This window comes from Oncorhynchus keta, chromosome 1 (genome assembly GCF_023373465.1).
Source record: "Oncorhynchus keta strain PuntledgeMale-10-30-2019 chromosome 1, Oket_V2, whole genome shotgun sequence".
Taxonomy (NCBI): domain Eukaryota; kingdom Metazoa; phylum Chordata; class Actinopteri; order Salmoniformes; family Salmonidae; genus Oncorhynchus; species Oncorhynchus keta.
This window is the reverse complement of record NC_068421.1, coordinates 64,817,810-64,844,326: the sequence shown is the minus strand read 5'-3', so window position 1 is coordinate 64,844,326 and position 26,517 is coordinate 64,817,810. Positions and strand designations below refer to the sequence as shown.

Sequence of the window (26,517 nt, the reverse complement as noted above, 5' to 3'; positions counted from 1 at the left end):
AGAAAAAGGGGACACGTGTAGCTGTGACTTGTGTGGGGGCTGGGTGAGTAGACTAAAGAGTGGGGGTGCAGTGGAGGGGTGGAGAGGAGGGAAGGCAGTGTCTGAGCATGCCACTCCTGTCAGAGAGGAGGTAGACCCACAGTCAGCAGGCAGGATAGCAGAAGCAGACGCATCACAGCACAGGGAGGGAGTGGAGGGGACCAGAAGCTGCCATTAGGAATGTGTTCACTCAACAGAACTCTGTCTCTGTTCCCCAGGGACCCCAGCAGCAGCATGGACCCCACCCTGGAGTACGTCAAGGTAGGAACCCACTCAACCCACTTACCTATTCCACTGCTGCTTGAGACACAGGGCCCAACAGGCATCACTAGTGTTTAGCTACTTCTGATTGAGAAGAGGTCAGAAAGATTGAGGGTTGGTTCAATTATCGCTAATCTGAATTGTGTTTTAGTCAGGACAGGCAAGACCAGTCCAGTCTTAAAGGTTTACGTTTCTATTTCCTTTCAGTGTCAGTAAAACTGTAGTAAATACTGTAAGCTTATGTAGTTCAGCTTTTGGAATTTGATATAACACTAATTCCTCTGGGATATCTGATATAGATTAGGCTTGTTTTGTAACTGTGAGGTCAGTGAAATAGGGCAGGAATGCTAGTAGCTTCCAGGGACCTCTCTTTCGGAACATTGACACATGATGTAGATCTTACATAGAGGATATGGAGTCTCTCAGTTTATTTTTTCCGGTATTTTAAAGGATATAGGACGAAAGATAGATTAATAGACAGTAAATATATACACATGGAGAAGACATGAGAGTACATGATGTGTTTACTGTATGTGTGGGTGTTCCTGTGTTTGACCTTTAGAAGGTCTGATGACTATTCCTTTGACTACAGTGTTTCATCTCATTTCGGTTCATAAAGTTTAGCTGTGCGACAGTGTCCTCTACAAGCTTGGTTTCCTGTGTAGATATAGTCTTGTATACCCACTTAATGGCAGAGAGAGGGGTGGGTTTGTTTGAAACGGGGTGAATATCCAGACGTTGTCCTCATGAGCCCTGAACTATTATCCCAACGCCACTGGACAACAGCAGGCAAACAGGAGACTGTGACTCACTAGATTTGTCTGTTTCGTGTCAGAAGGAGCCACACTGTAACCCATCTGCATTTAAAGGGCTGAGTAACGTCTTCAGGGGACTAACGTCTCTTTGGTTAAAAAGTTTCAGATACCACTTGAGGTAGAAAGGAGTCGCTCTTAGATGTAAATGACGTGGAACAATGTTACATTTCCTCCAAGTAGACTTTTTAGCGATCTAGTGCTCTAAATAGTTGATGTATGGTACACGTTTAATAGCTGATTAACTGATGTCTCTACCTATACTTCCTCTTTACGTAAGGTTGATGTGTACACAAATCATTCTACTCTCTCTAAGGCTGGAGGCTATCAAAAAGTCTCATAAGGAAAAGGATGAGTGAGGGGAGGAAATGTCCTCTATCTAATACACTAATCCAATTTCTCTCCAGGCTACGAGGCACTTAGTCTCAGAAGTACAGCAATGCATCAAACAAATCATATTTCCCATTACCTTCACCTGTGTCCCTGTACACTGTGATTGGGCTTGAGTGATGACTGAGGCCTGTGTGTTCTGATACCACACTACCATCACTCTCACACACCTGCCATCTCTCTCACACATGCTCATTCACCCACTCCCTCACTTTTTCCTTCACCCACTTTCTCAGCCTGTCGCTCTTTCCCTGGCCTGCTTGCCTCACGGAATAGGATGCTCTCAGGCCAGTGTGAAAAGCAAACCCAGTGGTTCCTCACATGCAGTTCAGGAGAGCAAACCAAAACAGCTCTCCCCTCAGAAGCCATGGCAGCCTGTCATCAACACACAGCTACTTCACTATCTCACTAGGGTAGCAGGTAGTCCTAACCACCACTCTGCTACTTCACTATCTCACTAGGGCAGCAGGTAGTCCTAACCACCACTCTGCTACTTCACTATCTCACTAGGGCAGCAGGTAGTCCTAACCACCACTCTGCTACTTCACTATCTCACTAGGGCAGCAGGTAGTCCTAACCACCACTCTGCTACGTCACTATCTCACTAGGGCAGCAGGTAGTCCTAACCACCACTCTGCTACTTCACTATCTCACTAGGGAAGTAGGTAGTCCTAACCACCACTCTGCTACTTCACTATCTCACTAGGGCAGCAGGTAGTCCTAACCACCACTCTGCTACGTCACTATCTCACTAGGGCAGCAGGTAGTCCTAACCACCACTCTGCTACTTCACTATCTCACTAGGGCAGTAGGAAGTCCTAACCACCACTCTGCTACTTCACTATCTCACTAGGGCAGTAGGTAGTCCTAACCACCACTCTACTACTTCACTATCTCACTAGGGCAGTAGGTAGTCCTAACCACCACTCTACTACTTCACTATCTCACTAGGGCAGCAGGTAGTCCTAACCACCACTCTGCTACTTCACTATCTCACTAGGGCAGCAGGTAGTCCTAACCACCACTCTGCTACTTCACTATCTCACTAGGGCAGTAGGTAGTCCTAACCACCACTCTGCTACTTCACTATCTCACTAGGGCAGTAGGTAGTCCTAACCACCACTCTGCTACTTCACTATCTCACTAGGGCAGTAGGTAGTCCTAACCACCACTCTGCTACTTCACTAACTCACTAGGGCAGCAGGTAGCCCGAACCACCACTCTGCTACGTCACTATCTCACTAGGGCAGCAGGTAGCCCGAACCACCACTCTGCTACTTCACTATCTCACTAGGGCAGCAGGTAGTCCTAACCACCACTCTGCTACGTCACTATCTCACTAGGGCAGCAGGTAGTCCTAACCACCACTCTGCTACTTCACTATCTCACTAGGGCAGCAGGTAGTCCTAACCACCACTCTGCTACGTCACTATCTCACTAGGGCCGTAGGTAGTCCTAACCACCACTCTGCTACTTCACTATCTCACTAGGGCCGTAGGTAGTCCTAATCACCACTCTGCTACTTCACTATCTCACTAGGGCAGTAGGTAGTCCTAATCACCACTCTGCTACTTCACTATCTCACTAGGGCAGTAGGTAGTCCTAACCACCACTCTGCTACAGTGGCTTGCGAAAGTATTCACCCCCATTGGCATTTTTCCTATTCTGTTGCCTTATAACCTGGAATTAAAATTGATTTTTGGGGGGTTTGTATCATTTGATTTACACAACATGTCTGCCACTTTTAAGATGTAAAATACGTTTTAATTGTGAAACAAACAAGAAATAAGACAAAAAAACTGTAAACTTGAGAGTGCATAACTATTCACCCCCCAAAGTCAATACTTTGTAGAGCCACCTTTTGCAGTAAATACAGTTGCAAGTCTCTTGGGGTATGTTTTTATAAGCTTGGCACATCTATCCATTGGGACTTTTGCCCATTCTTCAGGGCAAAACTGCTGTAAGGTGAACCTCCGTCCCAGTCTCAAATCTCTGGAAGACTGAAACAGGTTACCCTCAAGAATTTCCCTGTATTTAGCGCCATCCATCATTCCTTAAATTCTGCCTAGTTTCCCAGTCCCTGCTGATGAAAAACCTACCCACAGCATGATGCTGCCACCACCATGCTTCACTGTGGGGATGGTGTTCTCTGGGTGATTAGAGGTTTTGGGTTTGCACCAGACATAGCGTTTTCATTGATGGCCAAAAAGCAACATTTTTGTCTCATCTGACCACAGTACCTCCTTCCATTTGTTTGGGTAGTCTCCCACATGCCTTTTGGCAGATACTCCAATCTCCGCTGTGGAGCTTTGCAGCTCCTTCAGGGTTATCTTTGGTCTCTTTGTTGCCTCTCTGATTAATGCCCTCCTAGCCTGGTCTGTGAATTTTGGTAGGCGGACCTCTCTTGCCAGGTTTGTTGTGGTGTCATATTCTTTTCATTTTTTAAATAATGGATTTAATGGTGCTCCGTGGGATGTTCAAAGTTTCAGATATTTTTTTATAACCCAACCCTGATCTGTACTTCTCCACAACTTTGTCCCTGACCTGTTTGGAGAGCTCCTTGGTCTTCATGGTGCCAGTTGCTTGGTGGTGCCCCTTGCTTAGTGGTGTTGCAGACTCTGGGGCCTTTCAGAACAGGTGTATATATACTGAGATCATGTGACAGATCATGTGACACTTAGATTGCACACAGGTGGACTTTATTTAACTAATTATGTGACTTATGAAGGTAATTGGTTGCACCAGATCTTATTTAGGGGCTTCATAGCAAAGAGGGTGAATACATATACACCCACCACTTTTCTGTTTAAAAAAATATAGAATTTAAACAAGTTCTTTTTTACATTTTACTTCACCAATTTGGACTATTTTGTGTATGTCCATTACACGAAATCCCCCCCCAAAATCAATTTAAATTACAGGTTGGAATTCAACAAAATAGGAAAAATGCCAAGGGGGGTGAATACTTTTGCAAGGCACTGTACTTCACTATCTCACTAGGATAGTAGGTAGTCCTAACCACCCCTCGGGGCACTGGCTCAATATGCCTTAGAATGAGAAGAAAAAAGAAACACACAGTTCAGACTGTCACTTGATTGTCACGTACCCTCTCCTGCTTTCAAATATGAATTCTCTCACTTCCATCTCCAATCATTTATTCATGCCTGCTTCCCAGCCGAAACAGTTCGGAACAGTTTGTGCATATATTATGACAACATTCTGTGACGTTTTTGTTAGTTTTGGTCTTCGGCAACGGTTTTTCGGCTGTTCGTGCACACAAGTGTTTTCTCTCGCTGCAAATCTACACCCATTTATCAGTGATTGGTCAACAATAGGGATTCTTCAGTAAAGTGTTTGTTGTCATTCAATGAGAAACAAAACGTTTTCATGCACAACAGAAATATTGCACCTAACATCTTAGTTAGATGTAACATTGTGAGACTAAGATCTCCTCGTCAAAAAGTCAAAAATAATGACAGATTTATTTTCGATATTGAGTAAGTATATATACTTGTTTTTTTACCTTTATTTAACCAGGCAAGTCAGTTAAGAACAAATTCTTATTTTCAATGATGGCCTAGGAACAGTGGGTTAACTGCCTGTTCAGGGGCAGAACGACAGATTTGTACCTTGTCAGCTCAGGGGTTTGAACTTGCAACCTTCCGGTTACTAGTCCAATTCTCTAACCTCTAGGCTACCCTGCCACCCCAGCTATGGCATTTCAAGATGGACAAACATTGCTATTGCTGTGTTTTTCTCATTTTTTAAGTAAAGGACTTTTAAGGGAGAATGCTTACACACTTGTTCGGTTCGCCTAGCTGAACTCGGCTAGGGACCAACCGAACCAAAGCACGTGGAAGGCTTTATTCAGTCACCTCAACATGTTGGGACAGGAACAGGCAACTGCATGGACTACATCTTCCCTCATTACTAATTGTAATGTTGGAGAGAGCCGCCTGCCTTGTCTGAGTCAGCTTGATGAGTTGTTGTTGATACCAGGTCAGACAGTGTTATATGAGGAAACATCACAAACGCTGTGACATCAGAGCCCTGTCCTCACCTCAGCTCACCTCAGAAGGATTAGACAGATGAGAGTGCAACTGAGATCATGCAGGGCCTCATTCTTAGGCAAGAGTCATCTGTGCCCTTTATCCTCTCCACAATGAACCTAGCTATACGCACACACACAAGCACACGTCTGCATGCACACACAAACTCTGAGGTGAGTTTCACCAGATTCAGGATGGTAGATAGTGTAGAGTGGTGTTTAACCAACACTAGAGAGGCCTGATGCAGCACAGCCCGCCTCACACCGCCTCATCCCACTGTGTGCTATACTGGGTAGTCACAGTGCAGGAGGATTTCCATATGGGAAGGCCCGGAGGATGGCAGGGCTACAGCAGATTGGAGCACCTCTCCAATTGTTTTGATGGGAGATTAATCTGCTGTGTGTGGGGCCTTCACTGCTGAACTGTACTGTCTGACCCAGGCCTTACATAACACCCATGATACTGTATCCACTGTTACTGTAAGCTTCACACAGCCCGTCAACACAGCCCATCCAGGTGGGTTTGTTTTTCCATTCAGCCAGGCCTTAAATTAATATGCTATTGAAGAAACAATGAATGTTTGCCACACATGGAAACATCAAAGGCTGATGTGCTAAAGTCCTTTCCTGTGGGTAGGGGGCCTGTGTGTGAACAGGAAGCTGGTCAGAGTAATGTGTAACAGTATAACTTTAGACCGTCCCCTCGCCCATACCCGGGCGCGAACCAGGGACCCTCTGCACACATCAACAACAGTCACCCACGTCGTTACCCATCGCTCCACAAAAGCCACAGCGCTTGCAGAGCAAGGGGAACTACTACTTCAAGGTCTCAGAGCAAGTGACGTCACCGATTGGAACGCTATTTAGCGCGAACACCGCTAACTAGTTAGCCATTTCACATCCGTTACAAATGCCCAATGGCCACAATCCTACTGCAACCAACCACTGGGATAGTGGTTTAGATGGGCGTACTGGAGAGACAACAGATAAACCAGGGCCGGTCTGAGAATGACTGAATGTAGCCACAGTGTGGGTGGAAACTGTTGCGTGTGAAAGTCTTGTTGTTTGGCCTCTGATTTGACATGGCTACAATCTTCAAAGCCAATCTAGAAGGCGGGAGAGGGGAAATTGTTCAAGAAGGACTCAACGCCTAAAATACCCTCTTTTTCTGGGTGGAGCCCAACTTCTCCCCCTGGGAGATGTGGTGTTTATGAGAAAAGGGTTTTAAATCATGGTTATGTAATGAGCCTCACATTGATTAGAGTGAGACTAACTGTCAGAGTGATACAGTCACAAAGACAACATGGTGGCAGATGAGGATAGAGACCAGGATGAGAGACACCTGCTACTCCAGTAGACTCCTCAGTGAAACACTAGTGTAGAAGAGAGACTGATAGAGAGTGAGATAGAGAGAGAAGAATGGAAAGAGACAGCACAAGAGAGAAAGAGTAGAGAAAGAAGAAGAGAGAGGAGGAACAGGAGGACAACAAAGACAGGATGGAGAACATCAGGCCTAGTGGATTGTCTGGGTAAAAGTTTGGTGAAAAAAATAAGAAATCCCCCTGGTTGAGGACTTTTTTAAAAATCCCATCAATTTTCCACGTTGATTCAACGTCATCAGATTGAATTTGGGGGTTGAAATGACGTGGAAACAACGTTGATGCAACTGGTTTTTGCCCAGTGGTAGCTAACCGCTCATGAACGAGCTTTAAAGGGAACAATGGCTCTCTATGCCACATGAGAGATCTGCAGCCCTCGCTGCAGCCCAGATGAAGACCCTTTGGCCCTCCATGTGGCCTGCACAGCACAGCACAGCCCGCAGAAATACACACACAGAAATACACACGCAGAAATACACACACAGAAATAAATACACTCTATTTGTGGCAGGCAGGGTGAGAGCTGGGTTAGAGAGATACAAAAATTGCCAGAAGAGACATTATACGTTTGGATTTATGACAATACTTCTAAATAAGAACAGGACAGCGGATAGCTTCTCTGGACCTTTCATCTGTAGGATGAGGTCGTTCAGAAAATTGCTGCAGATTACGAGTTGCTCATCTCACCCAACTCTCTAAGCCCCACTCATACATAATGTACATGGTGTGGCTAGAATATGCAGTACAGGTACCAGTGACCCCCTCAGGACAGTTATCTTCTCTACCTCAGTTGTCCTTCATCTCTCCCTGTTGTTCTTATCTACAGTATCCATTGTACCTGTATGCCCTTCAGCAGGGTCATAGTCCACAATCTACTCTACCACACGGAAGAGAAATGGCACTCTCTAGTGGTTTGACTTAAGAACTACAGTATCATTTATGCAGCCGAACAGCTGAACAGACATGAACATCCACTGATAATACTAGTAAATCTCTTGCTAATCCGTTGTTATCCTATTATTTTCAGGAGTTGAATTAAAAGACGTGCCAATATGCTTTCCATATTGTATTTTTATTATCCATTGTAGTTTTCCAAGTCTAAAAGGACAGACATTACACACTGTTCCTAGATCTTTTATCTAGAAATGACCAAGAGAAAAAACATGATGCTATATGTGATATATCAATGCAGCACACGTGGCACTGGTCAATTATGCTCTGTGCCAGCATTAGTGTTGTGTGTCTCACGTTTCATCATCAGTGTTGTCATCATCAGTGTCACACTGTGTAGAGAGGAAGCCAGCCTGCCTTACCTAATGTATTTTTCTACATTTTATGAGCGATTTGGGTGCAGCAGAATGGAACCCAGCATTTCTTAATGGCTCTTGGGTAATTACACCCCCCAGGTAGTGGCCCTCCTGGCCCTTTCCCTATCCCACTGCCGTTACCCCAACTGAGTTGGTGTTTGAGTTTTTGTTCTAAAGGTGTTGCAATAGGTTTGTTAATGGTGAAAGCAGAGGCTGCGTTTAGACAAGCAGCCCAATTCTGAACTGTTTTTTTTTTTTTTTTACACTAATCGGTCTTTTGACCAATCACATCAGATCAAAAGACCAATTAGTGAGAAAAAAATGTCAGAATTGGGCTGCCTGTCTAAATGCAGCCAGAGAGGCCCACTTAACAGATTATTCACTTTGCATAGTTTACGATTGGCCAGTTTATAAGTGCAGATTGCTCCCCTTTTTAAGAAAGCACCTGCAAATAGCTGAGCTGTGCATTGCAGACATTCATTCTCACAACTCTGTATCGTTAGTCAGCCAGTTCTTTCTCTCCCTCTCCTATAGTTTAATTGTATCTCTGATTCATAGGGCTGAAGCAAGCCAGTCCTGTGAGGCTGTATTTGCTGAAGTAAAGCAGATTTCTAACATGGCTTTTTTCCACCTTCCTGTAACAGGTCGTAAGTTTCCTTGAAGTTACAATATTTCAACTGACAAGTGAATTAAGATGGATTTTACACACATAATAGGATGTCTGCTGATGTCATGGTATTGGAGGACCAAGAGAAAGAGCTAAACAGCCCATCATCATCCATACAACCAAACATTCCCGGAACAGCTGAGAGCCCAACATGATGCTAATGAAATGGGGATGGAAATTCCTGTAGTTGTTGGAGTGCTTGGTATTCCACTCTGTTGGCATTACTGGGGAGACGGACAAAAAGTGGTCGTGTGTGGCTCAGTTGGTAAGAGTGTTAGCAACACCAAGGTCATGGGTTCAATCCCTACAGGGATCACACATACATCATGTGATGTACAATGTGTGAAAATGTTGTAAAATGATGCATGCACTGCACTGTAAGAAACATGGATAAAAGTGCCTGCGAAGTGGCATTGCTTTGAATGAAGACATATATTTTGCTCATGCTCTGTTATACTCCAACCATCTCTCCACAGCCAGGAGTGCTGACTGAAGTTAAGTGGCCTTAGCATTAAGAGACACAGAGAGATACAGCACTGACCCCAGTGAATAGTTATCCTGCCACTCATCTCTCCTGTTCCCCTCCTCGGTCCACATCTGAATGCTCTACATTCTTCTCAATGGTTGTTTCCGAGAGACAAATACAGACTAATGCTTAGATTTAATCAGATCAAGTGTTAACCAGCGATAGCCCACACCCACATAGTTTATGTTTTGGCGGTGTGAGAGGTGTAACTGCTTCGGAGCTGTCAAAACAGTGAGCAGATGCTCTTGATCATTGTCACGATTTCGATCAGCCTAATCAAGGTGTAGATTACATCTCACATTCTAGGGTTTAAACTTGTAAAGAAGGCCGCATGGGATTTCTCTTAATGTGACTCTGTGCAGCCAATGGCAATGTCCGCTTTAGGTGTAATACCAGGAGCCGCTTGTGGATTTGACAGCTCTAAAGCAGTTCCACCTCAGACACCGCAAAACAACTTCTATGTGGAGGATCAAACAGATCTGATTGAATAGAGCCTTCAGAAACCAGATTAATTCATTATTTGTCTCATCAACAACACAGGTTATGTCCGACCTGACTGATTTAAAGCTTAGTTTTATATCACTTTTATTCTCAACTGCAGATATTTTCACCTATTTGACCTGGATTTTGTTGCATTACACACATCTGTCTTCCTTTGTAGAGGGTTTCCTATTTTTCTGAAATGAACAGAACTGATGCATCCTTTAATTTAAAACAAACCAAAATACCTCCACAGTTTAAAACACCAGTATGTTAAAAGAGCAGAAGAGGCTCATAGAATGTGTGTGGTGATGGTGTGTTAATCAGAACAGCACTGTTGGTAGGGGTAGGGGGCTTCAGAAAAGCACACAGCAGCTTCTCTCTTTCACTCTCTCTCTCTCTCTTAATCTTTTTACCTCCCCTCTCTGATGGTGTTAATCAGAACAGCACTGTTGGTAGGGGTAGGGGGCTTCAGAAAAGCACACAGCAGCTTCTCTCTTTCACTCTCTCTCTGATGGTGTTAATCAGAGCAGCTTAATCTTTTACCTCCCCTCTCTGATGGTGTTAATCAGAGCAGCACTGTTGGTAGGGGTAGGGGGCTTCAGAAAAGCACACAGCAGCTTCTCTCTTTCACTCTCTCTCTCTCTTAATCTTTTTACCTCCCCTCTCTGATGGTGTTAATCAGAGCAGCACTGTTGGTAGGGGTAGGGGGCTTCAGAAAAGCACACAGCAGCTTCTCTCACTTTCTCTCTAATCTTTTACCTCCCCTCTCTGATGGTGTTAATCAGAGCAGCACTGTTTTAGGGGGCTTCTCCTCTCTCTCTGATGGTGTTAATCAGAGCAGCACTGTTGGTAGGGGTAGGGGGCTTCAGAAAAGCACACAGCAGCTTCTCTCTTTCACTCTCTCTCTCTCTTAATCTTTTTACCTCCCCTCTCTGATGGTGTTAATCAGAGCAGCACTGTTGGTAGGGGTAGGGGGCTTCAGAAAAGCACACAGCAGCTTCTCTTTCTCAATCTTTTTACCCCCTCTCTCTGATGGTGTGTTAATCAGAGCAGCACTGTTGGTAGGAGTAGGGGGCTTCAGAAAAACACACAGCAGCTTCTCTTTCTCGATCTTTTTACCCCCTCTCTCTGATGGTGTGTTAATCAGAGCAGCACTGTTGGTAGGGGTAGGTGGCTTCAGAAAAGCACACAGCAGCTTCTCTCTTTCACTCTCTCTCTCTCTCTTAATCTTTTTACCTCCCCTCTCTGATGGTGTTAATCAGAGCAGCACTGTTGGTAGGGGTAGGGGGCTTCAGAAAAGCACACAGCAGCTTCTCTCTTTCACTCTCTCTCTCTTAATCTTTTTACCTCCCCTCTCTGATGGTGTTAATCAGAGCAGCACTGTTGGTAGGGGTAGGGGGCTTCAGAAAAGCACACAGCAGCTTCTCTCTTTCACTCTCTCTCTCTTAATCTTTTTACCTCCCCTCTCTGATGGTGTTAATCAGAGCAGCACTGTTGGTAGGGGTAGGGGGCTTCAGAAAAGCACACAGCAGCTTCTCTCTTTCACTCTCTCTCTCTTAATCTTTTTACCTCCCCTCTCTGATGGTGTTAATCAGAGCAGCACTGATGGGGGCTTCAGAAAAGCACACAGCAGCTTCTCTCTTTCACTCTCTCTCTCTTAATCTTTTTACCTCCCCTCTCTGATGGTGTTAATCAGAGCAGCACTGTTGGTAGGGGTAGGGGGCTTCAGAAAAGCACACAGCAGCTTCTCTCTTTCACTCTCTCTCTCTTAATCTTTTTACCTCCCCTCTCTGATGGTGTTAATCAGAGCAGCACTGTTGGTAGGGGTAGGGGGCTTCAGAAAAGCACACAGCAGCTTCTCTCTTTCACTCTCTCTCTCTCTTAATCTTTTTACCTCCTCTCTGATGGTGTTAATCAGAGCAGCACTGTTGGTAGGGGTAGGGGCTTCAGAAAAGCACACAGCAGCTTCTCTCTTTCACTCTCTCTCTCTCTAATCTTTTACCTCCCCTCTCTGATGGTGTTAATCAGAGCAGCACAGGGGTAGGGGCTTCAGAAAAGCACACAGCAGCTTCTCTCTTCACTCTCTCTCTCTTAATCTTTTTACCTCCCTCTCTGATGGTGTTAATCAGAGCAGCACTGTTGGTAGGGGTAGGGGCTTCAGAAAAGCACACAGCAGCTTCTCTCTTTCACTCTCTCTCTCTTAATCTTTTACCTCCTCTCTCTGATGGTGTTAATCAGAGCAGCACTGTTGGTAGGGGTAGGGGGCTTCAGAAAAGCACACAGCAGCTTCTCTCTTTCACTTCTCTCTTAATCTTTTTACCTCCTCTCTCTGATGGTGTTAATCAGAGCAGCACTGTTGGTAGGGGTAGGGGGCTTCAGAAAAACACACAGCAGCTTTCTCTTTCACTCTCTCTCTTAATCTTTTTACCTCCCCTCTCTGATGGTGTTAATCAGAGCAGCACTGTTGGTAGGGGTAGGGGGCTTCAGAAAAACACACAGCAGCTTCTCTCTTTCACTCTCTCTCTCTAATCTTTTTACCTCCTCTCTGATGGTGTTAATCAGAGCAGCACTGTTGGTAGGGGTAGGGGGCTTCAGAAAAGCACACAGCAGCTTCTCTCTTTCACTCTCTCTCTCTCTCTTAATCTTTTTACCTCCCTCTCTGATGGTGTTAATCAGAGCAGCACTGTTGGTAGGGTAGGGGGCTTCAGAAAAGCACACAGCAGCTTCTCTCACTTCACTCTCTCCTTTTTTACCTCCTCTCTGATGGTGTTAATCAGAGCAGCACTGTTGGTAGGGGTAGGGGGCTTCAGAAAAGCACACAGCAGCTTCTCTCTTTCACTCTCTCTCTCTTAATCTTTTTACCTCCTCTCTCTGATGGTGTTAATCAGAGCAGCACTGTTGGTAGGGGTAGGGGGCTTCAGAAAAGCACACAGCAGCTTCTCTCTTTCACTCTCTCTCTCTCTCTTAATCTTTTTACCTCCCCTCTCTGATGGTGTTAATCAGAGCAGCACTGTTGGTAGGGGTAGGGGGCTTCAGAAAAGCACACAGCAGCTTCTCTTTCACTCTTCAATCTTTTACCTCCTCTCTCTGATGGTAATCTTTTACTTCCTCTCTCTGATGGTGTTAATCAGAGCAGCACTGTTGGTAGGGGTAGGGGCTTCAGAAAAGCACACAGCAGCTTCTCTCACTTCTCTCTCTCTTAATCTTTTTACCTCCTCTCTGATGGTGTTAATCAGAGCAGCACTGTTGGTAGGGGTAGGGGCTTCAGAAAAGCACACAGCAGCTTCTCTCTTTCACTCTCTCTCTAATCTTTTTACCTCCTCTCTCTGATGGTGTTAATCAGAGCAGCACTGTTGGTAGGGGTAGGGGGCTTCAGAAAACACACAGCAGCTTCTCTTTCTCTCTCTTAATCTTTTACCTCCTCTCTCTGATGGTGTTAATCAGAGCAGCACTGTTGGTAGGGGTAGGGGCTTCAGAAAACACACAGCACACAGCAGCTTCTCTCTTTCACTCTCTCTCTCTCTCTTAATCTTTTTACCTCCCCTCTCTGATGGTGTTAATCAGAGCAGCACTGTTGGTAGGGGTAGGGGCTTCAGAAAAGCACACAGCAGCTTCTCTCTTTCACTCTCTCTCTCTCTCTTAATCTTTTTACCTCCTCTCTCTGATGGTGTTAATCAGAGCAGCACTGTTGGTAGGGGTAGGGGGCTTCAGAAAAGCACACAGCAGCTTCTCTCTTTCACTCTCTCTCTCTCTCTTAATCTTTTTACCTCCCCTCTCTGATGGTGTTAATCAGAGCAGCACTGTTGGTAGGGGTAGGGGGCTTCAGAAAAGCACACAGCAGCTTCTCTCTTTCACTCTCTCTCTTAATCTTTTTACCTCCTCTCTCTGATGGTGTTAATCAGAGCAGCACTGTTGGTAGGGGTAGGGGGCTTCAGAAAAGCACACAGCAGCTTCTCTCTTTCACTCTCTCTCTCTTAATCTTTTTACCTCCTCTCTCTGATGGTGTTAATCAGAGCAGCACTGTTGGTAGGGGTAGGGGGCTTCAGAAAAACACACAGCAGCTTCTCTCTTTCACTCTCTCTCTCTTAATCTTTTTACCTCCTCTCTCTGATGGTGTTAATCAGAGCAGCACTGTTGGTAGGGGTAGGGGGCTTCAGAAAAGCACACAGCAGCTTCTCTCTTTCACTCTCTCTCTCTCTTAATCTTTTTACCTCCCCTCTCTGATGGTGTTAATCAGAGCAGCACTGTTGGTAGGGGTAGGGGGCTTCAGAAAAGCACACAGCAGCTTCTCTCTTTCACTCTCTCTCTCTTAATCTTTTTACCTCCTCTCTCTGATGGTGTTAATCAGAGCAGCACTGTTGGTAGGGGTAGGGGGCTTCAGAAAAGCACACAGCAGCTTCTCTCTTTCACTCTCTCTCTCTTAATCTTTTTACCTCCCCTCTCTGATGGTGTTAATCAGAGCAGCACTGTTGGTAGGGGTAGGGGCCTTCAGAAAAACACACAGCAGCTTCTCTTTCTCAATCTTTTTACCCCCTCTCTCTGATGGTGTGTTAATCAGAGCAGCACTGTTGGTAGGAGTAGGGGGCTTCAGAAAAACACACAGCAGCTTCTCTTTCTCGATCTTTTTACCCCCTCTCTCTGATGGTGTGTTAATCAAAGCAGCACTGTTGGTAGGGGTAGGGGGCTTCAGAAAAACACACAGCAGCTTCTCACTCTCTCTCTCTCTCTCCCTCTCTCTCTTTCTCTCTCGCTTTCGACCTTCCCCATCTCTCTCTCTCTCGCTCTCTCGCTCTCTCTCCCTCTCTTTCTCTCTTTCTCTGTCTCGCTTTCTACCCCCCCCTCTTTTCTCTAAACTCAGCCAGTGGTGAGAGGGGGTTGCTGGGGGTCACTCTTAGTAGAGCCAGAGGCAGTAGAGGTAGAGGTAGTTCCCTCCCAGCTGGCTAAGATTTCATTTGCGGGAGAGCAAAATCACATGGGGATTCCAAAGCTCCATACATGGAGCTCCGGGACTGAGTGAAGCAGCATGGTGTGGTGTGTTCACTGTGTAGCGCACAGAGAACAGAACTGCTTCGACTGAAAAAGAGAGAGACTAGAGAGAGAGAGCCACAGAGTGAGCTGCTACCATGTTCACACCCCTGGTGCGACAGAATTGAATGCTAACTGATATTCTCTGTAGTTTTTGGAGTGGCTTTTACTGTGAGAGGGGTGAGAGATGTCGGAGAGATGCAATATTCTGAGGACCTTAACTGCAGCCTTGTGCTGCTTTTACCAGAAGAGCTCCGTCATCGGGGCCAAGGTGAGTGACAGACAGAAAGACAGACAGGCATTGTGTCACTTGTTCACACAGTAGCATTCACATTACAACATAATCAGTGTATTGCATGTTTTAAACCCAGGTAATCTGAATGGCATGCGCTGTACTTCCTGTAATTACTTCTGTACTTTAGTGAAAGGAAAAGTCTCTGATTCGTCCCCTGTAATCTTACTCTTAAAAGCTTTGTTTTGGGCTAACAGGCTTATCCGATGGTAATTTAAATGAATCATCAGTTGCTCCTTTAAAAGGAGGCTTTATCCTTGATCCCTTACTTTAGCCTGGGTATTTGGATGTGATGAATGTGTCCTCTGTGGACTGTGGGAGTGCTTAACATGGTTTTTTTCACAATCTATTGTGTATTAACTGGTCCATGTGGATTGTTTCTCTGATAGATAGAGAGGATAGAGAGGACTTTTACTTTCTTTTTGTGTTTTTCTATGCTCTGTGCTGCCTGGCCCATATGTCTGAGTCAAAGCTTTAAATAGCCTAGTCAGTGGGTGCTAGTTGGTTTTTATTGTCCCAACCAAGACATACTGTTTAGATATGTGACTGTTTTCATTATAGTAAGTGAAGACGTCTGCCAGACACCCCACTCCATGTGACGACTTTCTGGAGCTGGAGAGTGATGCTAAGTGTGTTTGTGATTCGTTATTGTGTGTGTGTGTGTGTGTGTGTGTGTGTGTGTGTGTGTGTGTGTGTGTGTGTGTGTGTGTGTGTGTGTGTGTGTGTGTGGGTGTGTGGGTGACTGTGCCCTTGCACTCAAATACATGTGTGAGATCTCATCTGTAAATATCAGTGTATTTGAGTTAGCATGAATTCACATTCCATTAGCTTGTGTTTTTCAACCTGGACTCAGGAATAGAGGTAACATAGTAAATATAAATATGTCTCCCTCCATTTAGTATGATAGGTTGCGTATGGTATATATTAATTTGTGGATGTCCATCATCCATTTCGTATGGTAAGTTATGAATTACAATTTGTATGATATATTACGAATTGCAATTCATATCATATATTACGAATTGCAATTTGTACAATATGTTATGAATTACAATTTGTTGTAGCTAGCGTTAGCTAGGTTAAGGTTAGGGGTTTAGGGTTAGGGGTTAAGATTAGGGTTAAGGTTAGGGGTTAAGGGTTAGCTAACATGCTAAGTAGTTGCAAAGTTGCTAATTAGCTAAAATGCTAAAGTTGTCCGTGATGTGATTCGACCACACATTTGGGTCCTGTCCAACCTCCACCTTAAGCAACCTTCTGTCTTATGTAACCATACCAAGTGTAACATATCATAATAGTTTGAGTGTCACAGATTTACATTTACTATGTTACGTCTTTGAGGTTAGGCTGGGTTATTTAAACGCTCTTTTCACTTTCCTTTGTCCAAAGTAGGACTTGTTTTTACTCTGTCTCACTGCAGTGTTCTGCCTTTTATGTCATCAGAGGGAATTGTTGCAGTTACATTAAGTGAATTGATGGTGAGGCTTGAAATAGTTAGGCCCTATATCTGTCCCAACCGTGTTTATGGAAGTGACGTGGGCCTGTAACTCCAGAAGGGCTAGGGGGTCATGAGATGGACCAACATTCTGACATTATTAATAGCCATTATCAGTTCTGATAATTATTCTTGGCTGGCTGAACCCCTTGTACAACCCCCTGTACCGTACAGTACTCTGTAATAGAGCTATCCTTTGTACATGCACATGTACAATATTTAATACAAGTGGGTTGTAATAATAGCTGCAACAGCTAAACTGCATATGAGTGAAAAGCTTGTAGATTGAAGTGACGTTTCCCTGGAGGTCTACTGTCCCAAAGCTCATCAGTGTTAGCCAAAGGGAGATCAGGCCCATCATCATCATCATCCATGGTCTCTCACACTCATCTATCAGCAGGAGGTAGGGCTATTGATCTCTCTCTCTCTTTTCTTCTGTGAACCTCTCTCATCATCACCCATAGTGGAGAATGGCATGTTTTGTACAAGTCTATGATCCATCTGACTATTTTTTAAATTTATTTTACCTGTATTTAACCAGGCAAGTCAGTTAAGAACAAATTATTATTTTCAATGACGGCCTAGGAACAGTGGGTTAACTGCCTGTTCAGGGACAGAACGACAGATTTGTACCTTGTCAGCTCGGGGGTTTGAACTTGCAACCTTCCGGTTACTAGTCCAATGCTCTAACCACTAGGCTACCCTGCTGCCCCATCATCATCTTAAGGGGAGATATTTCCCCCCAAAATAGCCCACAATTTGTGGTTCCTCGCATCTGGCCAGTTGAACCCAACGGACCCCAGAGAGTCCAGGAAGTCTGCTAGCTAAGACATGGGCTCTGTTTTGTTTGGCCCAGGCTTAAAATAGCTCTAGGGGTTGTTCGGACAGGCTGGTCTGTGTGTGGGGGTCGGAGGAGGGGGTCACGGGGGGAACACAGTGGGAAGTGTTGGGGCTCTGGGCTCTGGTGCATGGGGTCATTGAAGAGGGAGAGAGAGAGAGAGAGAGAGAGAGAGAGGGAGAATTACACAGGGGCCTGTGCTATGTGAGAGGATATAGGCCAAGCTACTGTAACTACTGAAAGACATCTCACTCATTTCTTCTCCATGAAAACAACACCCAACTGCAGCTTTAGACTTAGCACTATTAAAGGACCCAGGCAGCTCAGCAGCACAGCTGGGAGTGGAGGACAACCATGTAGAGCCAAGGATCTGTATGCTGAGGGTGCAAACCCCACACACACTCTAGAAGGCCAGTGTAGATTAACAGGCTTGCTCACTTACATACATCACTCATCTCTATTAACACCCTATACTGATGCAATATGCACTGTCCCATTATAACACACACATTATGTTCTTCTATCCTCGTGGGGACCTACAATTTATTTCCGTTCAAAATCCTATTTTCCCTAACCCTACACTTAACACGTAACCCTAACCCTAAAAACTAACTTCTAACCCTAAACCAATCACTAGCCCCTTACCCTAACTCTAACCATGACCCTAACTGTAACCCAAACCTTAAACCAAACCCCTAAACGTAAAATGGCCTTTATCCTCATGGGGATGTGGGAAATGTCCCCACGAGAGAGAATTTCCATTTTTCACTATCTTTGTGGGGACTTTTGGGGATTGTAGGTCCACACAAGGATAAAGGATAGAAGAACAAACCGACCACACACACACACACACACACACACACACACACACACACACACACACACACACACACACACACACACACACACACACACACACACACACACACACACACACACAGCTCTCCACACAGAGGTTTGAAGCTGTGTAGAACAGCATGGGAGTGAGGTGCAGAGTGTCATCACATCAGCCCCCTGACAGAAGCAGTCTGAGGTGCTCAAACAGCATGGCTGAAGCCTGTCCATCACTATTAGTACCTAACGTCATTACAGACAGGTGTGTGTCAAATCTCTGACAACTTACTCTCTCGCTTCAATTAAGCCTGCTGCTGTCTGACCAACAAATCCTTATCATCTCAATCCTGTTATTTCTCTATGTTCCTGTTTATCTTTCTTTCTTTCTCTTGTTCTCTTTCTTTCTATCCCTTAGGTATTTTTCCGTTGTGTACTCCTCAGCTCCCTCTGTTTCAGCCAGGGAGCCTCCAGCTCCTCCGTACCATGGGGTTAAGCCTGTTCTTTCTGTAGTTCAACTGCTCTGCGCTTGAGGAAACTTTAAAGATGACCACCCCGGGTCTCCAGTGATCTGGCCCAGCTGCCTTAGGTCCTTCCCCAGGATGCCAGCGCTGGGCTGGGGCCTGAGTGGAGCCCTGAGTGGTGCACGTTGGGCAAGTGGAGCGGAGTTAAGAGAAAAGCCCCAGGAAGGTGCTGATTTAACGCAGCTAAGGTGGACTCAAAAGCACATATTATTCGACTCTATCTAAACAATAAGGTCTTTCAAATGGCCAAAAAAACCTCTGTGAAGGGTTAGGGTTAAAGGCTTTGATCTTTTAGACGATGACAAGTTAGACCACCGATCAGAACCATGCAGCTTCGGAGAAATGTGGGCATTAAGGATGAGTTCAAAGCAGCTCAGGGCCTCCTCCATATCCATCACTTCCCATGCTTTCCTGTGTGGATTTGTCCTGCTACTGGGCATCATATTACCAATATGTTGATGTGGATGAACAGGGCTATGGAGCCATGGAGCCCAGTAGTCATAAACAGGAGAGGGGATAATGGATGGTCAGTGGACTGCAGTAGGTCTCATGAGGGGCCTCAGACAGAGATAGGATGCCCTGATGGACCTATCAGTTTACCCCTACACAGGAAGGGTGAGTCCACGCATCAAATCACAGATGAGTGATAGAAAGGCCAAGAAAGACCATTAACTACCCCCTATCTTCCTTAACCTCTGGGACTGATGGTGTCCTCCTCTCATCGTGTCAGTGTATAAGTCAATGTTATTTTCAGCGGCAACCCGGAACATGGCCGCGTGATCAAAAGCTTAATAGGAGCCTGACTGTAGGGTCCACTGAGCCTGGTCTGAGACCAGCCTCTTTGACAACTGATGAAACTGAGGAGTATTTCTGTCTGCAATGAAGCCCTTTTGTGGGGAAGAAATACTCATTCTGATTGGCTGGCCTGGCTCACAAGTGGGTGGGCCTATGCCCTCCAGGCCCACCCATGGCTGGCGCCCAGTCACGTGAAATACATAGATTCGGGCCTAATTTATTTATTTCAATTGACTGATTTCCTTATAGGAACTGTAACTTAATAAAGTAGTTGAAATTGTTGCATGTTGCGTTTGTATTTTTCTTCAGTAGATATTCTATTTTATTCTGAGAAATCATTCATACTCACAGAGATTAATATGGGGCAAGGCCATGGTGGTTCATAATCATAATCTCAAAGACAAAGCTCAGAGGTCCATAGTAAGCCAGAACCCGGTTAAAACCAGGGGTTGGAAGTGGTTCAGGGAACAGAACCCAAAAACGGAAAATAACAAACATTTTCAAGGAATAGAACGAGAACCGGGAACAAAAGTGTTCTGGAACAAAAGTTCCAGAACAGAACAGTTATTTAAAAGCATGGGAACCGGTTAATAACGTTCTTTAATGTTCCGGGCATTTTTTTCCAGTCCCACAAAAAACGCAACAAAGCGCCTATGCAAAGCCCTTCCTATGTGAATCATAAACTTTTTCCAGCATCTGCCTGCCAGCTGAAAATCTTTTCCAGGTGTGTATGTGTAGGCTACCAGCCCCTTCCCCTCCGAAGCATAGCTGTAACCTACTCAAATAAAATTGTATTTGTCACATGCTTCATACACAACAGGTGTAGACTAACAATACCATGCTTACTAAAAGGCCCTTCCCTTCCCAATGCAGAGAGAAAGGAAATAGAGAAATAATAGAAAAGTAGAGCAAGTAATAATGAAAGTCATAATAAATACACAATGAGTAAAGATAACTTGGCTACATACACAGTATACCAGATTCAAGTCCCTGTGCAGGGGTACCAGGTAATTGAGGTAGATATGTACATATAACTAGGACTAAAGTGACAGTTAATAAACAGTAGCAGCAGCGTATGTTATGAGTCAAAAAAGTTAGTGCAATAAAGATCAATGCAGGTAGCCCAGGTAGCTTTTTGGTTAAATATTTAACTAACTATTTAGCAGTCATATGGCTTGGGGGTAGAAGATGATCAGGGCCCTGTTGGTTTCAGACTTTGTTTATCGGTACCGCTTGCTGTGCAGTAACAGAGAGAACACTCTATGACTTGGGTGGCTGGAGTCTTTTTAGGGTCTTTGTCTGAAATCGCCTGGTATAGAGGTCCTGGATTGTAGGGAGCTTGGCCCCAGTGATGTACTGGGCCGTATGCACTACCCTCTGTAGCGCCTTGCAGTCAGATGCCAAGCAGCTGCCATACCAAGAGGTTATGCAGCCAGTCAATATGCTCTTAATGGTGCAGCTGTATTACATTTTGAGGATCTGGGGGCCCATGCCAAATCTTTTCAGTCTCCTGAGGGGGAAGAGGCGTTGTCATGCCCTCTTCATGACTGTGTGTGTGGACTGTGATAGATCCTTAGTGATGTGGACACAGAGAAACTTGAAGCTCTTGACCCACTGCACTACAGCTCTGTTAATGTATTTGGTATTTTATTAGGATCCCCATTATCTGTTGTAAAAGCAGCAGCTACTCTTCCTGGGGTCCACACAAAACATGAAACACAATACAGAATGACATAATACAGAACATCAACAGACAAGAACAGCTGAAAGACAGAACTACAAAAAAAACATTTTTGTAAATGCACACGTAGCCTACATATCAATGCATACACACAAACTATCTAGGTCAAATAGGGGAGAGGCGTTGTGCCTCGAGGTGTTGCTTCATCTGTTTTTTGAAACCAGGTTTGCTGTTTATTTGAGCAATATGAGATGGAAGGAAGTTCCATGCAATTAGGGCTCTATATAATACTGTATGCTTTCTTGAATTTGCTCTGGATTTGGGGACTGTGAAAATACCCCTGGCATGTCTGGTGGGATAAGTGTTAATGGGGATCTGTGCTCTGCCCTTTGATTCCTGTTGTTCTCGATCAGCTTCTTTGTCTTGCTGATGTTGAGGGAGAGGTTGTTGTTCTGGAACCACACTGCTAGGTCTCTGACCTTCTCCCTATAGTCTCATTACCGTCTGTGTTCAGGCCTACCACCAGCGTGCCGTCAGCAAACTTAATAATGGTGTTGGAGTCGTGCGCGGTCACTCAGTCATAGGTGAATAGGGACAACAGGAGGGGACTAAGCACGCACCTCTGAGGGGCCCCCGTGTTGAGGGTCAGCGTGGTGGATGTGTTGTTACCCACCCTCACCACCTGGCGGCAGCCCATCTGTAAGTCCAGGATCCAGTTGCAGAGGGAGGTGTTCAGTCCCAGGGTCTTTATCTTAGTAATGAGCTTGGAGGGCACTATGATGTTGAAAGCTGAGTTGTAGTCAATGAACAGCATTCTCACATAGGTGTTCCTCTTGTCGATGTGGGAAAGGACAGTGTGCAATAGAGATTGTGCTATGTGTGGAACTGTTGAGGTGGTATGCAAATTGGAGTGGGTCCAGGGTGTCTGGGATAATGGTGTTGATGTGAGCCATGACCAACCTTTCAAAGCCTTTCATGACTACAGATGAGTCCTTTAGACAGGTTACTATGGGCACAGGGACTATGGTGGTCTGCTTGAAACATATAGGTAACATATAGGACACTTGCCAGCTGGTCAGCACATGCTCTGAGTACGCATCCTGGTAATCCGTCTGTCCGTGCAGCCTTGTGAATGTTAACCTGTTTAAAGGTCTTACTCACACCAGCTATGGCGAGCGTGATCACACAGTCATCCGGAACAGCTGGTGCTCTCATGCATGATTCAGTGCTGCTTGCCTTGAAGTGAGAGTAGGCTTACGTCACTAGGCAGCTGTGGCTGGCTCAGTGTGGTTGTTTCCTGTAATTCATGGCTTCTGATTGGGATATATATGTATGGTCACTGTGGGGACGACGTCATCAATGCACTTATTAATGAAGCTGGTGACTGATGTAGTAAATTCCTTAATGCTATCAGATGAATCCCGGAACATATTCCAGTCTGTGCTAGCGGAACAGTCCTGTAGCTTAGCATCCGCTTCACCGGATCACTTCCGTATTGGACACGTCACTGGTATTTCCTGTTTGAGTTTTTGCTTGTAAGCCAGAATCAGGAGGATAGAGTTATGGTCAGATTTACCAAATGGAGGACAAGGGAGTTCACAGGCTACTAGGAGAGCCGGCTCTGGATGAGTGTGCTCTTTTTTAGTTATGGTGAATACAGCTCATTTAGTGAGGTCTTAGTGCCAGCATTGGTTTATGGTTGTAAATAGACTACATAGAGCTACAAAAAACATAGGTGTAAACTCTCTTGGTAAATAGTTTGGTCTACATCAGTGGTTCCCAAAGTTTTTATAGCCCGTACCCCTTCAAACATTCAACCTCCAGCTGCGTACCCCCTCTAGCACCATGGTCAGCGCACTCTCAAATGTTGTTTTTGCCATCATTTTGTATAATAATGTTTCTCTTTATTTAACCCTCTTACATATAAAACCTTATTTGTTAATCGAAAATTGTGAATTTGTGAAGGGTGTGCTTGAAAGGATGCACATAAGTCTGCAATGTTTGTTTGGTTGTATTGGAGAGAGTCTGTCTTAAATCATTATACACACACATTCTGTGCCTGTATTTACTTTTCATGCTAGTGAGGGCCGAGAAACCACTCTCTCATAGGTACGTGGTTGCAAAGGGCATCAGTGTCTTAACTGCGCAATTTTGCCAAGGCAGGATCCAGAAATCTGGCAGTGGCTTCTGAATAAATTACATTTTCACAGAACCGCTTGTTGCAATTTCAGTGAGGATCTCTTGTTCAGATATCGTTAAGTGGACTGGAGGCAGGGCATGAAATGGATAATGAATCCAGTTGTTTGTGTCATCCGTTTTGGGAAAGTACCTGCTTATTTGCACACCCAACTCACTTAGGTGCTTCACTATATCACATTTGACATAAGCTTGAGTTAATTTGCACACAAAAAAATCATACAATGATGGAAAGACCTGTGTGTTGTCCTTGTTGATGCAGACAAAGAGCTCCAACTTTTTAATCGTAGCCTCAATAGCCTCAATTGTGTCCCGCACAATGAATATAGTTGCGGAGAGTCCCTGTAATCCTAGATTCAGATCATTCAGGAGAGAAAAAACATCGCCCAGATAGGCCAGTCGTGTGAGAAACTCATCATCATCAAGCAGTCAGACAAGTGAAAATGATGGTCAATAAAGAAAACTTTAAGCTCGTCTCTCAATTCAAAAAAACGTGTCAAACATTTGCCCCTTGATAACCAACAGACTTCTTTATGTTGTAAAAGCGTTCCATGGTTGCTGCCCATATCATTGCATAGTGCAGAAATAAGACAAGAGTTCAGGGGCCTTGCTTTAACAAAGTTAACCATTTTCACTGTAGTGTCCAAAACGTCTTTCAAGCTGTCAGGCATTCCCTTGGCAGCAAGAGCTTATCGATGGATGTTGCAGTGTACCCAAGTGGCGTCGGGAGCAACTGCTTGCACGAGCGTTACCACTTCCCTAGGTCTCACTGTCATGGCTTTTGAGCCATCAGTACAGAGACCAACATGAGCAGCAGCTACGTTTGGCTACTTACGGACCATTAGTGCAGGAGAGTAACAGGTAATGTGACTCTCTCCTGCGGGAGAGTAACAGGTAATGTGATTGGATGTAAATTATTTGACCAGGCTACCTGTATTTGACATTGTGTTGTTTTTTCGCTGAACACTGGTTTAATTTTATTTTTGGCAGTGAAACGAGGCTACTCAGGCAAGAAAAAAACCTCACCCGAATGTATAGCCCCGTTGGAAAATATAAATGCACTGTTTGAAAATACTGGTATTTTTAAAATTGTGAATCACATTTTTATTTGGTGTACCCCCGATGGCATTGCACGTATCTCAGTTTGGGAATACCTGGTCTACATCTTATCCTTCATGTCGTTTTGTCCTACCGATGCATAGAAGAACCAGCTAGTTGTATATTATCCATGTCCTTTTTCAGCCACGACTCTGAGAAACATAGGATTTTACAGTTTTTCAGGTCCTGTTGATAGAATAGTCTCGAACGGAGCTCGTCCAGTTTGTTTTCCAGTGATTGTACATTCGCTAATAGAACTGAGGGTAGAGGTTGTTTATGTACTCGCCGACGTAGTTTTGTTAAGGTGCCCACACGTCGGCCTCTCTGGTCTGGGGTGAGCAGTATGTCCTGCGCCTCCGACTCGTTGAAGTAGAAATCTTCATCCCAGTCGAGGTTGGTGATCGCTGTTCTGATGTCCAGAACTCTTTTCTGTCACAGGAAACGATGGTGGAAACATTATCAAATCAAATCAAATCAAATTTATTTATATAGCCCTTCGTACATCAGCTGATATCTCAAAGTGCTGTACAGAAACCCAGCCTAAAACCCCAAACAGCAAACAATGCAGGTGTAAAAGCACGGTGGCTAGGAAAAACTCCCTAGAAAGGCCAAAACCTAGGAAGAAACCTAGAGAGGAACCGGGCTATGTGGGGTGGCCAGTCCTCTTCTGGCTGTGCCGGGTAGAGATTATAACAGAACATGACCAAGATGTTCAAATGTTCAAATTATGTACATACAAAAAGAAGTTAACAACAGTGCAACAAAACACACAAAATAGCAGAATTGGTCAGTTGCCTGTAAAACAGCTGCTGTCCACTGCAGCGTCATTCTCAGCCCCACTGATAATACAAGCATGATTCAGAAGATATTTTTATTAGAATGTATTCACTTTTAAATTCTAGTTAGAGATACTACAGTTATCACATTTCATATTGGATTTATTAACTACAAATAGGTAAGATGTGTTTTTAATTCTGCTGCCGCTCTGCACACACAAGCTTGTTAGCTAGCTGGCCTCTCTGGTCCAGAGCTAAGCCAACGTTAAAGTTCAAAGGATTTCAACGTTCCTCCATAGAAGCCACTCCTCCGTAGGTATAATTCCGTGGGCCTAATTCAGATAATGCATGTCATCACAAGATGCCCAGCGCTTTAAGCAAAACCTCTTCTCTCCCTCTCTCACTCATCTTGCACCCTACACTTGTCTTTCCATCACACATGTAAACAATTCATTGAGCTATAGCCTGCCAGCTCCATAGCAAGCTGCTATATCCGTACCGCATGATTGGTGAAGTAATTCAATGTCGAGCTAAATGTAAAAGAAAATAAATGATTTCAGAGGTTTAAAAAGGAACAATTTAAACCAGTACTTTTTGGGGGATTTGAACCAGTTCAGAACTTGATTTTGCTGGTCGGAACAGTGGAACGGAACAAAAAAAAGTATGGTTGATTGGAAAATCATTTTGGTTACAACCCCTGGTTTTAACCCAGAGAGATTTACTTCTGACGAACCGCTGCAGTTCACATCATCTGGAGCAAGGGCTGGAGGGGCCAGCTCTCTGAGGAGAACCCACTAAACACATCCCCATTTCCTCAAGTCATTAAATCACACAATGAACCTGAACCATGTCCAGTAAGTCACAGCCATGCCCTCAAAACAAACAAATGACTGTGTCCCATTTTCATCTGGAAGGATGGCACTTCTGCATCTATCCCACTGTGTTTGGCTCTGTGTCCTTCTGGAGGTTGTGTCTTTAAGCTAGCAATCCGGATGAAGATGACAGTAACACCACTTAACTGTCTTAGGGAATGGCAGCAGGGTAATGTGATGAAGCC

At 44.7% G+C, this 26,517-nt stretch overlaps 1 protein-coding gene across 2 annotated transcripts in view; it reads left to right on the top strand.

Annotated features, from left to right (window-relative positions):
* Positions 1 to 26,517, top strand: part of LOC118390950 (breast cancer anti-estrogen resistance protein 3-like) — a 66,272-nt gene that overhangs the window by 16,918 nt on the left and 22,837 nt on the right. The window contains exon 3 of one of the 2 annotated variants that reach the window (XM_035781824.2): positions 258 to 300. In XM_035781824.2, coding sequence (XP_035637717.1) covers positions 258 to 300 — 43 coding nt within the window. Of the gene's footprint in view, positions 1 to 257; positions 301 to 14,873; positions 15,209 to 26,517 lie in introns of those variants that run through there. The other variant, XM_035781833.2, reaches the window with a different exon arrangement.